This window comes from Microtus oregoni, unplaced genomic scaffold (genome assembly GCF_018167655.1).
Source record: "Microtus oregoni isolate MIOR12 unplaced genomic scaffold, Mior012 000046F_ref0000063, whole genome shotgun sequence".
Taxonomy (NCBI): Eukaryota; Metazoa; Chordata; class Mammalia; order Rodentia; family Cricetidae; genus Microtus; species Microtus oregoni.
Genome location: NW_024543220.1, coordinates 12,262,454 through 12,278,818, shown reverse-complemented (window position 1 = coordinate 12,278,818; position 16,365 = coordinate 12,262,454). Strand labels below are relative to the sequence as shown.

Below are 16,365 nucleotides of genomic sequence, written 5' to 3'. Positions count from 1 at the left end.
ATGTCATGACTTCCAGGCCAGCCTGGGCTGCACGAGATCCTGCCTCAGAACAAGAAACAAAGAAAGAGGGGCCTCTGGAATGGTGGGCAAAGACACTTGCAGCCAAGCCCGAGGAACTGCATTTGATCTCCAGAACCCACGAGGTGGGAGGAGAAAACTGACGCCCACTAGAAGGGCTCTGACTTCAATCTGTGTCCCCTACAAAGCAACCAAGGAAAAAGGGAAGCTGAGGCTCCAAGCAATGAAAACCACAAAAAAAGCAAGCCTGGTTGCTGCCCAAGGTCTCTGCTGCCCCTCTGCCTAGCAGCCTGCCTTGACCATCCTCAGGTGGTGTTCCCTGGCATGACTCAGGGACTGCCCCTCCCAACAATGCCCATTCCATACCCATCATGGCAGGGAGCATGGTGGCACACAGGCAGGCATGGTGCTGGAGGAGCAGCTGAGAGTCTACATCCTGAGACTAGGCCTGGCTTGGCTTTCAAAACCTTCAACAAGGCCATGCCCACCCCAACAAGGCCACGCCTCCTAACACTTACAATCCTTGCAAACAGTCCAGGCTCTGGTGACTAAATATTCAAAAATACAAACCATTTTTATTGTGGGGACCGTTCTTATTCAAACCACTGCCCCATCTCGCTAAGTTAGTACGGAGAGAGCACTATTGTCACCGTTGTCCTTGGTTTGCTTGACGGCTGCCGTCTCCTCACATGCTATGAAATGCAAGGGGAGAGGCCTTCAGCTGTCCCCTGCGGTCCATGCAGTGTGACCTGTGCCATCACCAACACCACACTTCTGCATTTGCTTGATATTCTGCTGTTACTGTTCTTTTTATCTTAGTTTTCCTAGACAGGGTTTCTCTGTGTAACAGCCCTGGCTGTCCTGGAACTCACTCTGTAGACCAGGCTGACCTTGAACTCAAACATCTGCCTATTTGCTGCACTTTGGAGGCAGAGGCAGAGCAGAGGATTCTCAAATCTGAGGCCAGCCTGGGGTATTTAGCAAAGACATGGGGATTGGGGAGATGGAGCCCCGCTGGTGGTACACACCTTTAATCCTAGAACTCTGGAGGCAGAGGCAGACAATCTCTGTTAGTTCAAAGCCAACTGAGTCTATATAGCAATTTCCAGGACAGCCAAGGCTACACCGAGAGAGACCCTTTCTCAACTCCCACCCCTCAACCCCCCAAAAACAAAAAACAAAATAAAAAAAAACCCCACAGAGAATTGGATTTGATTCCCCAGCACTCACAGGGGAGCTCACAACCATCTGTAACTCCACCAGGTACACATGTGGTGCAGAGATATTCAAGCAGCCAGGACACCCATACTGACATGATGAGGATACCCTGGTAAAGTCAAAATGAAAACATGGAAGAAAGGGATGGTTCCATATAGGAGGAAGGTTCGCACTGTCTTAGTGTGCAATCTCTGATGTTCTCACGACAAAATCTCCTGATGATGCTCTTCCCATGTTCCCCATCGTTAAGCAGAGCTTGGCTGTGTTAGGCGGCACTGTGGAGCACACAGAAAGAAATATTACCAACTGCGGAGGGAAATGGGGGAGGAAGAGCAGGGGCGGCTTGGCAGTGACAGGAGGCAAGCCTTGGGCGGAAGTGGGAAGGAGGCAGAGGGAGTGGATTGATCTGAATGGATCGGTGAGTGGTTTAAACAGAGAACAGTTTTCCAGAGCTCCAGGGGTGAGGTTCAGAGTGAGGAGTTATTGAAAGAGAACTCACCTTAGCTGGGGCGCTATGCCAAGCTGAGGTGCTAGGTGGTTCAGCCCCCAGAAAAGTTCCCTTATCACCCCATCAGGTTCCCATCCCTGCCATAGCTTCACCTTAGTACTCTGGCTAGCCACAAAGTTGGATGGCTTTATTGAGGTCAAAGGGCAAAGTTGGTCCATTTACTCCTGGGTTCCAGGCACTGAGGGGGGGCTAGAAACCACAAGGCCCACCCCAGGTAGGACTTTGAAGAGCACTTGGCTGGCTCAGCTGTCCTGGGAGCAGGGGTAGGGAGACCTTCTGTCTCAGGCAGTAGGTAGAGTAACTTGACGGCAGTGAATGGTCTCTTGCTTCACTTGAGGTACAGGTTGAGAAAGGCCAGGGAGCCAGGGGAGTTTGAGCTGCTCTGCCTCCTTCTGTGGGTTCCCTTCCTCTACCTGCCACATACACAGCCCTCCTATGTTGTTCCCTTTGTTGTGAACTCTGAGAGGTCTCAGGGTCTGACAGACCTAGGTTGGGATGTGGTTTTGTTCATTCACTTATTCAGTCAGTCACTCCATAAACACTAATGTCTAGGAGCCAAGTACAAAACAAAATATGTGAAATTCCTTGTTAAAAGTATGAAGAGGAGACAGGTGGTGGTGGAACATGTCTTTAATCCCAGCACTCATGAGGCAGAGGCAGACAGATCTCTGTGAGTTCGAGGCCAGCCTGGTCTACAGAGTGAGTTCCAGGACAGCCATGGGTACACAGAGAAACCCTGTCTCAAAAGGAAAACCATACACACACACACACACACACACACATACACACACACACACACGAGGGAGGGAGTCGGCCAACAAGATGGCTCACCAGGTAAAGGCACTTCACTGGCGGTATAAATGCCTACAATCCTGGGAGGCTGAGGCTGGAGGATCTCAAAGTCAAGGCCAACCTGGATCACGTAGCCAGCACCCTGTTGCTTAGATGGTATAATTGGGATTGAAGAGATGACTCTGCTGGAGGAGGTCGCTAGTTTGTTCCCAGCCACCCAGAACAGAAACAATCACACAGGAACTGTATTAATTAAATCACTGCTTGGCCCATTAGCTCTAGCTTCTTATTGGCTAACTCTTACATATTAATTTAAGCCATCTCCATTAATCTGTGTATTCCGTGAGGCTATGGCTTACCAGGTAAAGTTTCTAGCATTTGTCTCTGGTAGTGGCTCCATGGCTTCTCTTGACTCTGCCCTTCTTTCTCCCAGCATTCAGTCCAGTCCTCCCCACCTAGCCCTGCTCTGCTATAGGCTCAAAGCAGTTCTTTATTCATTAATGGTAATCGCAGCATACAGGCGAAAATCCCACATCCTGACTCAGTGGTTAAGGACATTTGCTACTCTTGGAGAGAATCAGGTCCAGGTCCCAAAACCAACACATAGAAGGGATGCACAGCCATACATACAGGTAAACACTCACACGTATAAAAGTAAAATAAAGAAAATACACTTAAAAAAATCTTTTTTTTTTAAACGTTTTCCAGGCTGAAGCAACCTTTCTGGTACTATGCACGAGATCTATGCATGACGCGAGGGTTATTTTGGAGAGGCTGAAGAGAGAGCAATGGTAGCTAAAAAACCGAAACAGAGATGTACGTGGCAGAGACAAGCACGGGGCAAAGTGTGGGAGCAGGGCAGGCGTGTGTGGACGTCCAGTGCCTGCCAGAGGTGAAGTTCAAACACGTCTTCATCCAGTAACAACCAGTATTTACATGCAAATGTTTCTCTTATGCAAAACAGCAGAGGTCTCGGGGGAAGCTTTTTTAGTCAGGAGCTTGTAAAGTCATTGAGAAGCAAAGCTGTCCCCAGGGTACACTGAGTCTACTTTGCCCCTGGGAGCTGGGCGAGTTCCAGGACGAAGACCGAGGAGCTCAAAGCTCGCACTCACAGGTGAGCAGCGCCCCTGCCTGGAGGGCAGCGATCCGAAGGCGAAACTGCGCATGTCCGCCGGGGGGGGGGGGGAGAAAGCCAACGCGCCTTACTGCGCACGCGCCGCCCGCGGCCCCAACTCCTCCCCCGGGGGCGGGGCAAGCGGGGCCCAATATGGCCGCTCTCCGCTACCGTCGTTTTCTTAAGCTCTGTGAGGAATGGCCAGTGGACGAGACCAAACGGGGCCGGGACTTGGGCGCTTACCTGCGGCAGCGGGTAGCACAGGCCTTTCGGGAGGGAGAGAACACCCAGGTGACCGGCGGGAGGGAGGTTGGAGGTGTCGGAGCGGGGTGGGGGGCGGCGGGGAAATCTGCGCCTGCGTCGGCCCCGTGACCGGCTGCACGTGCGAGGTGCCCATGTTCCAGCTAGCTGCGGAGTGCGACGCTTGCGGCTCCGTTTTCTCTTTTGTCTGCACCGTACAGTGGCCGGCGAATGTCCCCTGAGGTCCATATGCCACCAAAGAATAAAATTCTAAGGCGGGGTTGGTTCTTCCGTGACCCTGTTAATGTGTTTGCCAGCCGAGGCCGCCCCCCAAGAACCCCAGCAGGACTCCGGCCAAACCGTTCTGCCGCTCGCCCCCGTAAAACTGCAGGAGCTTTGGGCCTTCCACTCAAGTCCCTCGTGGGAGTAGTAGGCCTCCCCAGCGGAGGTTCCCTTATCAAGCACAGTCATGTGCCACAAACGTAGTAAGGTTCCAGGGAGACCGCAGTGAATTAGACAGGGTCTTGCCCCATGTGGCTGTTTTTTGTAAGATTTTTTTGATTTATTTATTTATTTATTTACATGTACAGCTTTCTGCCTGCATGTATTCCTTCCCGCCAGAAGAAGGCACCAGATCTCATTACAGGTGACTGTGAGCCACCATGTGGTTGCTGTGAATTAACTCAGGACCTGTGGAAGAGCAACCGTTGCTCTTAACCGCTGAGTCTTCTCTCCAGCCCCACCCCTCGTGACTTTGAGTGGACAGGACACCAGGAACAAGTAGAAACATAAGACAGTCCCGATCACAGTAAATGTCACATTGTAGTGTTCCTGGGGCATAGGTGAGGCTCAAGGCATGAAGACAGCCAACACCCCGCATTGGGAAGGGCGTCCAGACACTGCCTAGGAAATCAGACTGGCACTGTAGAGGAAAGAAAGCAAGCCAGAATGAAGGGCAGTGGAGGTGTGTCCACGACCACTCACTGAAGGGGGAACAGGAGCCGGGCACCATACAGTGTTTTTGTTTTAAATGTGTTCAGGTGTTTTACCTACCTGTGTATCTGTGCATCACATTGCTGCAGTGCCAACGGAGACCAGAAGAGGGCGGTGGATCCCCTGGAACTGGTTTCTGATGGTTGTGAGCCACCACATGGATATTAGGAATTGAACCTGGGTTTCTTTTTTAGCCGCTCAGCCACCTTTCCAGTCCTCCCATTCAGTCTTAAAGGCTCTGATGAGGAGTCGGATCTTACTGTAAGGCCTGTGAGAAACCACTGGGGGCGTTTAGTCAGGGGTCTGACATGGCCTCATTTTAAAAGGTTATAGAGGGTTATAGAGGGCAAGAGAAGCGAGGAGCTGCAGAGAAGCCTGCTGTGGTACCCAGGAAGAGATGCTGGTGGTTTAGATAAGGGTGGCTACACAGGAGATGGAAGTAACTGGAAATAGTTTGTAGCGAGCAAGTCACTCACAGCATGGACGTGCTGGATGTGGGGTAAAAGGGAAGAGGAACCAAGGACGGCACCTAGATTCTCCCCCTTTTCTTTTTTTGGTGTGAGCAGCTGGGTGCCATTTACTCAAATGGGAAAGACGAGATGAGGAACAGGTGGGGTGTGGGAAGAACATCGCACGTTTGATGGTAGATGCTGTAAGCTTGCGATGCCAAGTAGACTGGCTTCCAAGTGGAAATGTCAAGCAGGCAGGAGGTTATGTGAGCGTGGGGCTTAGGCAAGAGGTCAGAGGTGCCAAGTGAGGTGCCCAGCACACATACTGGCCACATAAACGACTTGTGAAGCCGGACTGTGACCTGCCAAAGCAGGAACTGGGGACACTGCAGCTCATTCCAGTCTAGCTGAACCTGCCCACCTCAGTGAGATGGCGGCACTGCAACCTCTGACAAGATTGCTGTTTGGAACGTCTGGCCCAGGACTTCTAGGAGGCAGGAGAGGTCACTGTATGCACAGTATCCTCAGAGCCTAGTGGTCTGCACTGCCCCATATCATGCGGATCTCAAGGCAGGCCCATGGGCTTTCTAGGGCTGCGCTGCGCTGCGCTGCGCTGTGCTCTAACTTACAGTACGAGCTTCCTGAGACCAAAGGTGCAGCCCCCCCCCCCACTCATCCACCATGTCCGTGTGGTTCTTGCTCACAAAAGCGTCCGGTGAGCATCTGAATGAACGTGATTGGCTGTGGTTTGTGAAGCTGGTCATCTGCAGTCCGGGGGCACGTGTAGAAGTCCCTGGAAGAAGCGCCAGGGTGAGAGGGCCGACGCACGTGACAGACTCCGTGGTTTGACTTTTTCTTGTTTGTGGAGTCCCAGGCCCTGCTGCCCCAGGTGAGACCTGTTCAGCTCCACGCAGCTTAGAATTGGACAGCCAGAGGCTGGATGTACAGGGGGAGAGGCTGACCCTCACCTGCTGATTGTTAGCGTAATTCAGCCAGCAGGGCGGGGAGAGTTGTCGTCCTTTGTCCTCTCCTAAGGACAGGTTCTGATGAGCTGAGGCCCACACAGACTTGAGTCATAGCTGCAGATCTATGTCAGGGCTGCGCCAACGGTTCTGCGACACTGATGGATGTGTTCTTGGTAGAGCAAAGTAGGGAGTCATGGGGGCAGTGGACACATTACTCAGGACCTTTGTCGTAGCTCATCCTGATGTCACCTGAAATTGAGCCTGCCTGGGCTTAGTAAATCTTGGTGATAATCTTTGGAGGGAGCAGCCCTTGGCTGGGACAGCAAACAGTGAGTCACTCCCAACACCTCCCCCGGATCACTTATAAAAGACCTTGAGAAAGAAAGGTGGTTCTCAGAGACGCATCATTAAACTGACAGCAGAAGGTGGGATGAGACCCCGGGGGTGGCTGATTGCTGTGTCCCCCACCTTTCTGCCACTTGTCCAGAAAGTGGAACCGGAGGAGATGGAGGCTGCTGTGTCGAGCATCCCCTTGACCTTTTGGCTTCCTGTGGTCTAACAAGGGCTATAAAAGGTGCATAGAGCACTTGGCACAGCTCATCTGATTTTATCCTTTGTGACACCAAGTGAAGTAGCCATTACTGTCCTGATTCTTACAGATATTGAAATCAAATCAGAAAAGTAAAACCACTGATCCAGGTCCCTTGACAGTAAGAGACAAGTAAAAGACAGGCCAGCCACGTGCCCTGGTCTGTGTAGCTCCCAGGTGTTGGCAGGTCCCCCGTTGTCAGTCCTTTGGAGAGACCCCTTGTTAAGTTTTTCTGTGAGCATCAAGACCCTCCTTCCCTTCCATTCATTGTTGGAGCAGAGAATTAAATGCCTCAGGCCCACTTGTCTCCTTTGCCTGATCTACCTCTCCAGTGAAACAAGAAGAAAGGTGGTACTCGGTGGGACGCCAGCACAGAAAGGCCAATTAATAATTCTGGCTACAAACCCTCTGCCTCTGTGTAAGCCCTTCAGGGCTTCTCTTGGCCCACCCTAAACCCACCAGGAGGGGAGATGGCAGTGGGGAGCCGGAACACAAGGAACACTCTACCACCCTGCCTCCTGTTCCCTTTTGAAGTTCATGATTGTGGGTCTCGTCTGCTTTGAGTAGTTTCCTTAAAGGAGTTCTCATTCCCTGCAGCACCAAGAGTCTCAGTGTGGGGGCGGAGCAAACAGCTGTGCTGATTGACTGAACTCCAGGCACAGAGCAGGTCTTTTCGGGTGCAGGGTCGCTCAGGCCAGCTCTGGGAAGACTGGAGATGCTATTGTCTATCTGGCATGGGCTGTGACTGTGTTGTGTGAAGGGTTAGATGGGGCCAAGGGAAAGATGTCAGGCTTTGCTGGGTTTCTAGCAGAGAAAACAGTCCCGGCTCCTCCTCGAGGGGAATCCGAGGCCTGATCCTCAACACCTCATTGGGGCAGGCAGCTTGTTACCCAGCTGCCTGGCACATGGCGGCCACAAAGAGGGCATCTTGGTGATGTTGGTGTGTATCAGGCTTTAGGGATGTGGCCTAAGGACAGATTGTGCTCTTTGTGACTCGGAGGCGCCACAGAGATGGGTTGTGAGCAGAGCGATCTCCAGGACGGACGGTGAAGTCATTCGTTGTCTTTACTCCCCTCGTTGAGAGTCTGCCCAGAGTGTTTGGGGCAGAGAGTTGCACTGGTGCGCGCGCGCGCGCATGCATGCTTGTGCACGTGCATTCACACACATAATCAGAGGTGTGACTGTTCCCTCTCAGGGGTGAATGGCTGCTTCCAAAACCCGCCTGCTGCCTACTGGGCACTGGTAGGAACTCGGAGCCTTCGGTGCTCGGCAGCCCTTGGTACCCAGGTCCAGCCTGGCTTCCCAGCCTCAACACCCAGCACAGTTGCAGGCTCAGCGCCCTACCCTCACAGTCCCTTACTTTGCCTTCAGAGCTTACGTCTTTATTAATCTTTGAGACCTTGGTGACTTTGAACTGCTGTAGTCCACATCAAAAGCCTGAACCCAGCTTGCCAGTGGTCTGGTGGCTCCTGGCCACTGGAGCCCTCTGTCCTGAAACAACTTGTCCCCCGCCTCTCTCTGCTCTCCTCCCATCCATGATGTGCTACTCCGGCTTGGACTAACTAGGGACTGTGTCTGCTCTGGCCCTGTGTGGCACTCCATCCTCACTGCCACACCTGACCTCTTCAGTCTGCAGTGCTGCTCTTCCCTGCCTCTGCCACCCAGCCTCCTGCTTCTCCTTTCCACCCCTCACAGTCTGCTCCCTAGCAGCGTGCTCTCCGTAGTAGGTGCTCAGGAAATGGCCGTCTAATTGCATTGACAGGAATGTGCTCCGCGACACATCTTTCATGTCAGAGTCAGGAAACCTTTCCCAGAGCCTCCTGGAGCCGAGCCAGCGCGACCTTAATTAGCAGAGCAGTCTGCGCACCCTCCCCAGTGTGCTTATGCATCCCGTGTGGGGCTGGAATGGGGGCTGCTGTACAAATTGCTGTCACCACCCAAAATTCAATTTTGAAAATTGAAATCAGTGCCTACGGCACTGGTGTAGATTTGTATGTATAAAAGTTTAATATGGTAAAGAGAAATTTACTGACGGCTGAGCAAGGGGATGCAGAGGGAGCGATGGGGCTGTAAAGGGCGCTTGCTTCGGAGCCTCCATTTCATTCGTGTTCAGGGAACAGCCTTGAATTTTTCATAACGCTCGTGTGCCGCTCTTTGTCCCAAAATGTCCATAATCTCATTAGGTGCAAATGCAAAACCCAGGTAATTTAAAGCTTTGTGTGTAGGAGTCTTTCCTAAAACCCCGAGGACATCTCATGAGAAATACTGGGGGTTTCTGGTATTTGTGCTGGAATCTGAGACTGGAGCATAAGATACAGGTGGGTGTGCTACGAGGCTTCGGGATTGAGGCGGGGATCCTGTTGATAGCTGATAAGTAGCAATCAGAACTGGATTTTAATTGCTGGGCTAGAGTTGGCTGTAATATGGGTCCTGGAATGGGCCATGTTCTTGCTGTCTCTCCTTAGTCAATAAGGCATTGTTAGAAATCGGCATATTGCAAACTCCCACCGCCCCCATTAGGGTTGTACAGTCTTCTGTAATTGTGCACACCTGACCTAGTGGGAAATTAGATGACAGGCAATTTTGTAGTGTGTTTACTAGAGCCCCAGGATGGCCTTGAACTCCCCATCCTCCTACCTCCCGAGTTCTGAGATTACAGGCTTGTGCCACCATCCCTGGCTCCAAAACATGAACACTGAGGGACAGAGGGCACTGAGGCGGTTGAGGTTCCCAGGGTCACTTATTTCTGCTTGAGGCCCTGTCCTCTGCGCGCATGCTGTCCGTGCTGCTGCTGTCAGAGCAAGTGAGCTGAAGACAGGATGAGACTCCCTGGTTGCTGGGGTCACAGAGGAGCAGGGCAGCCTCTGTGGGGATACTGGCAGGGACTCAGGTCTGGTTGGAGTCTGGGTTTGCCCAGGAGAGGCCTGGGAAGGAGGCCAAGTGCAGGCTGTCCCTGCTGGGCTCTGGGAAGGCAACCTGGTGGTGGGAGGGGTGCATGCAGATGAGCAGCCATGAGAACAGCCTTTGGCCGATCCCCCTTCACTGTCCACGGATGCTTAGTACCAGCTGTGTCCACTCTGACCGGGTAAAGCCTCCGTGGTTCTTACCCTCTTACCCCTATCCCCAGTCAAACTCCTGCCAGATGCGCTGGCCACTCGGACCCACTCCTTGGTCCTTCCAGTTCTGTGCTAATAACCCTAAAGCACACTGGCCCCATTCCCTGACATTCCAGGCCAGGAGCTGCCATGTCACCCCTCATACCACCCTTGGTGATAAGGGGCTATTATCACTTCTTTGAAAGTCAAGTTCACCAGTATACCTAAAAAGTGACAATACAGCTGGGCGGTGGTGCACACCCTTAATCTTAGCACCTGGGAGCCAAAGGCAAGTGGATCTTTGTGTTCAAGGCCAGCCTGGTCTACAGAGCTAGTTCCAGGACGGTGAGGCTGTTACACAGAGAAAAACCCTGTCTCCAAGAAACCAAAAAAATAAAAAAGATGGCAACACATGGAAGATAGAGACAGGGTGAGGTCCAGGGTGAAAGGGGATTGGCGCAGGACGGGGGCCGCAGAGGTTCCCAGACAGTGGCCAGGACTGGGGTGCTTGCACGGATTATTAGATAATGGCATCGCCCCAGCGTCAGTTGTCCTGCAAGATGACACGAGAGAACATCTGGATCCCAGGAAGTGCGTGCCAAGTGTGACAAGAGGGCCTGTAAACAGCCAGATGTTCACAAGAATGGGTGTGAGCAGGGAGTGGGAAAGGAACGTGGCAGTTTTCTTCAAGTGAATGGGCAGAGGGTTGGTGGCTTGCCCAGAATCTACAGCTAGTGAAGAGTGGTACCAGGATCTTGCAGGGCAGCTACCCCCAGTGTCCTGCAGCCAGAGGCCCCTGCTCACACCAAGGCCGGGCATGCAGATGTCTGTGTAGGGAGGGTTTGTAGGCAGGCAGTCAGCACAGCTGTGGAGAGCACAGCAGAGGGAATGACCTTTTCTATTGGAATTTAGATATTGGGTGACTGTTGTCTGAGTGTGCAGCTGCGTGCATGTGTGTGCGTGTGTGCACATTGTACATGAGGAGGTCAGAAGGCAGCTTCTGATGTCTTTCCTCCAGTACTCTCTACCTTTTTCTTTCTCCTTTCTCCCATGGTGGGCATCACTAGGGAGGTGGAGACAAGAGCGATATGGCTGGGAGGAGAGAGGAATATAAAGGGGAAGAGACGGGAACTCACTGGAGTGTGGCGTCTGAGGACTCATGCAGACAGGATCTCGCCCTTTCAGTCTGAAAATTTGGTAGAGGTGAAAGGTCTCTCTAGTGGTTAGCTGCTCTGCTTTTCTGGTCTTGAGCTTGAACCCCAGTATCTGTGCCTGGGTTTTTATTATTTGTGCAACATCTCTACTTATTTATTTTGAGGCAAATTCTCTCTGCCCTGGAACTCGCTGAGTAGGCCAGCCAGTGAGCCCCGTCGGCAGAGCACTGTGGTTAATTGTGAGTGTGTGCTTCCGTGCCCACATTTACAGTTCTGGGGATGGGACCTGCATGCTCGTGCTTATTGGTGAGCAGTTCACCAACAGAGCCGTCTCCTAACCCTGACACAGGAGACGGGGTTTCATTCCGTATCCGTGGCCCAGAGCTTGTGGTTTGTGTGCTGTGTTCTTCTGTCCTTTGAGTCGCTCTGTTACCCACACCTACTCTAGAAGCAGTGTGCCAGCTGTCATGGGGCCTCACAGCGCTGATCCTGGCATTCAGAAGGCAGAGGCAGGAGCAGCCCTGTGACCTCACTGTCATCCTGGTTCTCCATAGATCCAGGACAGCCAGAAGTAGAGACCCTGTCTGCACCCCACACCCTCAGAAGCATCAGGACGCAAGTGCTCCTCCCCAGAGAGCATGACTGCTGATCTAGTCCTGCTAGCCCTTGTCGGGAGAACTGCCCAGGGAGATGCCAACCCCACATTCTTCCTGTTTTGTGTCCTGTGATTAATGTCTTTGTCACATAGCTGACCCCAGTCTCTATCAGCTTTCAGCCCTCTCCTCGGGTGGCCGTCCCTACTGACCTTGGCAGGGATTACATCTGGTAGCAAAGTAAACAGGCCTGGTGCTGCATCGGCTGCGAGCTGGGCCTCATCTGACACAGGCAGAAGAGGGCTGCCTCGCTGAAGTGCTTGCTTGACTCCTGATTTATTTATGTGCTTGTTCTGAAAGAAAGGATTTAGTCAGAAAAAAGCCATCATTTGAGCTCTGGGAAACTCTAAAGGAGTTTTGTTGTGGAGCGTTTAGAATCCCTGGCAGAGAAGTGTGACGAGGTGCAGAGACAAATGGCAAAGGTGGAGAAAGGAAGGGTTAAAGACGGGAGGTCCATCTTCTAGCAGAGGCCTGCCTCCCTCACTGGCCGTGCAGAACGGGCACGGCTGTTCCCTCCTCTGTGCTCCGGCTGCACACAGCTGGCGTCTGCCTCGGGCCTGCTTGGTTCACCTGTTTCGCAACATGGCCTCCTTTTCCTCTGGAGACAGTGTCTCCTCCACAGGCCAGGGTCCGCTGGAGCTCTACACAGCCCAGGCTGACCTCACACCCTCCCTTGCCCAAGTGCTGGGGCTGCAGCTGTGCCGTGCATCTGCCTTTTCCCCTTGTGGTCTTAGCAGCCCCTTGCTTAGAGAGGAAAGTGCTGGAGGTTTCGTTTGTTGAGTTGTTGTTTGGTCTTTCATCAGAGAACATGTGATCCACTTCATGCTGGTCTCATTTCACAGAGCTGTGTCTCTGTCTCACGGTCCTGAGCCTCAGGCTGACCCCAGCGCTCTGCAGCCTCCTTGACAACACCCTGCATCCTCTCCTCATTTACATGGTCCCTTCTAGCCGGAGGACTGTTCTTCCCTGCCATATCTTGACCTTTCCGGATCCCTGGAGCCCACACTGCCCCCAGCATGTCCTTTGCAGCCTGCAGCTGGTGCTTCCCAGGGTGCAAAGAGCTGCTGAACACTTGTTTGCTTGTTGAGGGCCCGGGATCCTGCAGGTTAGGGGCGAGTGAGGTGGGGCTTTTCAGCCACTGAGGTGGCTTCTCATAGCAGAAGCTGGAGGGAGGTTTGCTTCCCACAGAGCTGAGGCTCTTGTGCCCTCCTCTGAATGCATTATTACACACAACCCTCCCTCGAGGTGTGGGTGCAATATGGGGGGCACCTCCTCCATTCACTTCTCTGGGGTACACTGTCTTTCAGGTGGCAGAACCTGAGGCCTGTGATCAGATGTATGAAAGCTTAGCACGACTGCATTCAAACTACTATAAACACAAGGTGAGTGGGCTCGGGCTTCGCTCTCCGCCTCCGAAGGGAGAGCTGATTGATTATACAGTGTTCAAGTGTAACCAGTACTTCCAGCTACGCCAACAATGGTGCCCGGCAGAGGCCTTTAAAGGTCTGCTGAATAAAAGCCACGGCTTCTGTTCGTATTTCCCACTCGGTGATGGAACTGATGTCACACGCTGATAAAGACGGAGTACTGGAACAGTCCTGTCACATCAGGCTCTGCTCCTCCTCCTCAGCCTTGACATGATTACTGTCAGAATGCATGTAGTGTGGTTTTCCGGACTGGAAAAATATGTTCAGCAGCTCCACAAATAGACATGGCCAAATGGAAGAGCCTGTGCAGGGGGAGCCCTTCCAGATGCCACCTACCGAGTGTGAGCCTCAGCCCCACTATGGGTGTCGCCTGGGAGCTAGCAGCTAGAAGTGCAGGATCCTGGCCTCCAGGTGGCGCTGCCCCTCACATCGTCAGGTCTCTGGCCTCCTGTGCCCAGGTACATTGCATCCAGCCAGAGCAAGGCTACTGTCCTGCAGAACTAATGTGTCCCTTCTCTCCTGCCCCTGTGCCAGTACCCTCGCCCCAGAGAAACCAGCTTCAGTGGCCTGTCCGTGGAAGAATACAAGCTGATCCTGTCCACAGGTAGGAGACATGACTACCCTCTCTGATGGGGCTCACTGTGGGCGGGAAGACCTAGGAGGACTGCCTAGTAAGACACTTGTGCATGATGAGAAAGAACCCTGAGGAGCAGCTCAGAGAAAACCCTGAAGCTGTGTTTAAGCCACAGAATACGGAAAAGGTCAAAGGCATTACTTAAAAGAGAAAATCATCTTTAGTGCTTTTAATTCAAGGCTGGTGTCTGGGAACAAGGGACTACATATTTGCCAAATGGAAGTCATTGGAATCAGAATGGAAGGAAAATAATTTTATTTTTATGGTCCTAAGAGGGCTTTATAAACAATGAGTCTTTTAATTAAAACAAAAAGCTATTCAGTAAATGAGTGTGGGGATATCCGCCTGTGAGTTATCTGTCCCAGGAGATGTGGTCTGCAGGTTCGATATGCGTCTAACGAGGTCTGTTTAGGAGTCCTGACTAGAACCCAGTTGGTAGGAAGGAAGTCCCTGCCAGTCAGCCCCTCCCTACTTCCCCATTTCCATTGTCACTGAAAGGGGTGGCGGGGGTGGGGGCAGGGTTGGAGCAGGTAGGTACTGGAAAATTGCTATTTTTACTGCCAAGGATTGTCTATAAAAATAGGCTAACCTTTTCTGGGAGGGCATGGCCCTGAAACACTGGCTGCTGGTACTCTAGAAATTTCTCCTTCCTTTTGGCAGTGGAGGTTTGACCTTCTAGAATTCTTACCCTTCTGAGCAGATGGGACCCCATGTTGTCTGCTGTGTCTCAGGAGAGCAGCATCTCTTCACTCCCACATCACTCACTGGTCGTGTCATCACCAGCAGTGAGGGGTCCTGAGCATGAACTGACCACGGACTCGGGTTCCCACTATCTTGTGCTTGTCCCTTCTGCCAGACCTCAGGAAGCCTTTGTGCGGGTGGTGGACAGCGTGGTGACTGCAGGCCTGGCTTCTTGTTAGGTCAGCCCAGGAAACTCCAACAGTGTGTGCACAGCAGGGCTGTGCTTTTGTTGCAGCTCTGGAGCCGGTACTACCTGGACCGTACTGCGTCCACACACAGGACCAGCCAGGCCTGCAGTGTGCTGCCTGCAGTGTACTACCTGGACCGTACTGCCTCCACACACAGGACCAGCCAGGCCTGCAGTGTGCCCACTTGGCCTATGGAGGCCTTGGTGTGTGAGAGGACAGGGACTCCAGTGTCACACTTTGTAAAAGTCACAGAATAGGAAGTTGTGCTGGTGGCTGCCATGCAGTGCCCCAAGCTAGTGTGGAGCCACTGCCCATAAGTAGTAATTCAAGCCAGCACTTTTGTTAGACACGATTCAATTTTGAGTTTAGTATCTATGAATTATAAAATGAGATGCCACGGGCTCTCGGCTCAGGAGAGTTCTTGGGCTACTGGCTCTCTGCTAGGAGCTGTTCTGTGCCCCACAGATACGAACCATGTCTGGAGATCCTTGTGGTTGTCACAGTTGGTGGGGTGAGAGCCATGCTGCCTTGGTGGGTAGAGGCCAGAGTGCTGTCGGCTGTCCTGTAGAACACAGGACCACCCTGAGAAAGACCACCAAACCCAGACGGTTAGCTCAGGGAAGAACTGCTTAGAGCATGTGTGCGTTGGGGTAGTGGTGAGGGGCAGGGTCAAAACGGAGTTTCTCTATGTAGCCCTAACTGTCCTGGAACTCACTGTGTAGACAAGGCTAGCCTCAAACTCCCAGAGATCCTCCTGCTTCTGCCTCTGAGTGCTAGGATTACAACTACCTGGCTCATGTGTGTGGTTCTTAAGTATGGCTCTCTGCATGCAAATGTGCATGTACATGCACACCCTGCCGCCACTGTGAGGACGACCCCTCCCAGTGTCACCACCCTGACTGCACACACCCAGCTGGGGAGGGTTTGCAGTTGAACTCAAGGTTCAGGGTTCAGGGATTGGGGGTGGGAGGGAGGCATCCATCCTCCCCCTCCAGCTGCTGAGTCTGGCAGCTTCTCCTTGTCTTGATGCATCCAGAACCAGGGGTTTGCCTCCCTCTACCTCAGTGCCTATATAGCTGGTGTAGACATTAGAGTGGGCCCAACTTGAGAGAGTTGGGGCCGTTTCTTTGCAAGGTCACGTGGAGTGGGTGAGGATGTACACATCTGTGGTGCTGAGGGCTGGTCAGGGAGCCCTCGTGGGTCTGCCCCATCACCACCCGTGTGTTTCGCTGTAACCGTTGAGCACGGCTTTTCACCATACGGACCCAGTATCTGGGGCACATAGAAAGCAAAGCATGCTCTTCTGGGGACAGCCCTGTGACGTCAGTGTTGTCTCTCTCTCCCTGTGCAGACACCCTGGAAGAGTTTCAGGAGATGGATAAGAGCGTGTGGAAGAAACTCCAAGAGAAGTTTGCACCCACAAGGCCAGAGGAGAAACATAAAGCCTGGGCACGGGTCTTGTCCCGCCCACGTACCTGACCCTCATCAATAAAGCTGTCCAGTTTGTCCACTCTTCCACTTTGGGATTGACTCATTGGCTCCATCGGGGAGGCCTGCCCTGTCTGCCTGAGCAGAGGGAAGGTAGGG

At 52.7% G+C, this 16,365-nt stretch overlaps 1 protein-coding gene across 1 annotated transcript; it reads left to right on the top strand.

Annotated features, from left to right (window-relative positions):
- Window positions 1-3,771: 3,771 nt before the first annotated feature.
- Window positions 3,772-16,296, top strand: LOC121435549 (ubiquinol-cytochrome-c reductase complex assembly factor 2). Its single transcript, XM_041634975.1, has 4 exons — window positions 3,772-3,941; window positions 13,096-13,170; window positions 13,750-13,819; window positions 16,130-16,296. The coding sequence occupies exons 1-4, from the start codon at window positions 3,804-3,806 to the stop codon at window positions 16,255-16,257; spliced, it is 411 nt and encodes a 136-aa protein (XP_041490909.1). The 5' UTR covers window positions 3,772-3,803; the 3' UTR covers window positions 16,258-16,296.
- Window positions 16,297-16,365: the final 69 nt, after the last annotated feature.

Excerpts from the sequence above, each read along its gene's own strand:
- LOC121435549 (XM_041634975.1), top strand. The coding sequence starts at position 3,804 with ATGGCCGCTCTCCGCTACCGTCGTTTTCTTAAGCTCTGTGAGGAATGG. Across the intron at positions 3,942-13,095 it reads GGGAGGGAGAGAACACCCAG|GTGGCAGAACCTGAGGCCTG; the intron begins GTGACCGGCGGG and ends ACTGTCTTTCAG. Across the intron at positions 13,820-16,129 it reads CAAGCTGATCCTGTCCACAG|ACACCCTGGAAGAGTTTCAG; the intron begins GTAGGAGACATG and ends CTCCCTGTGCAG.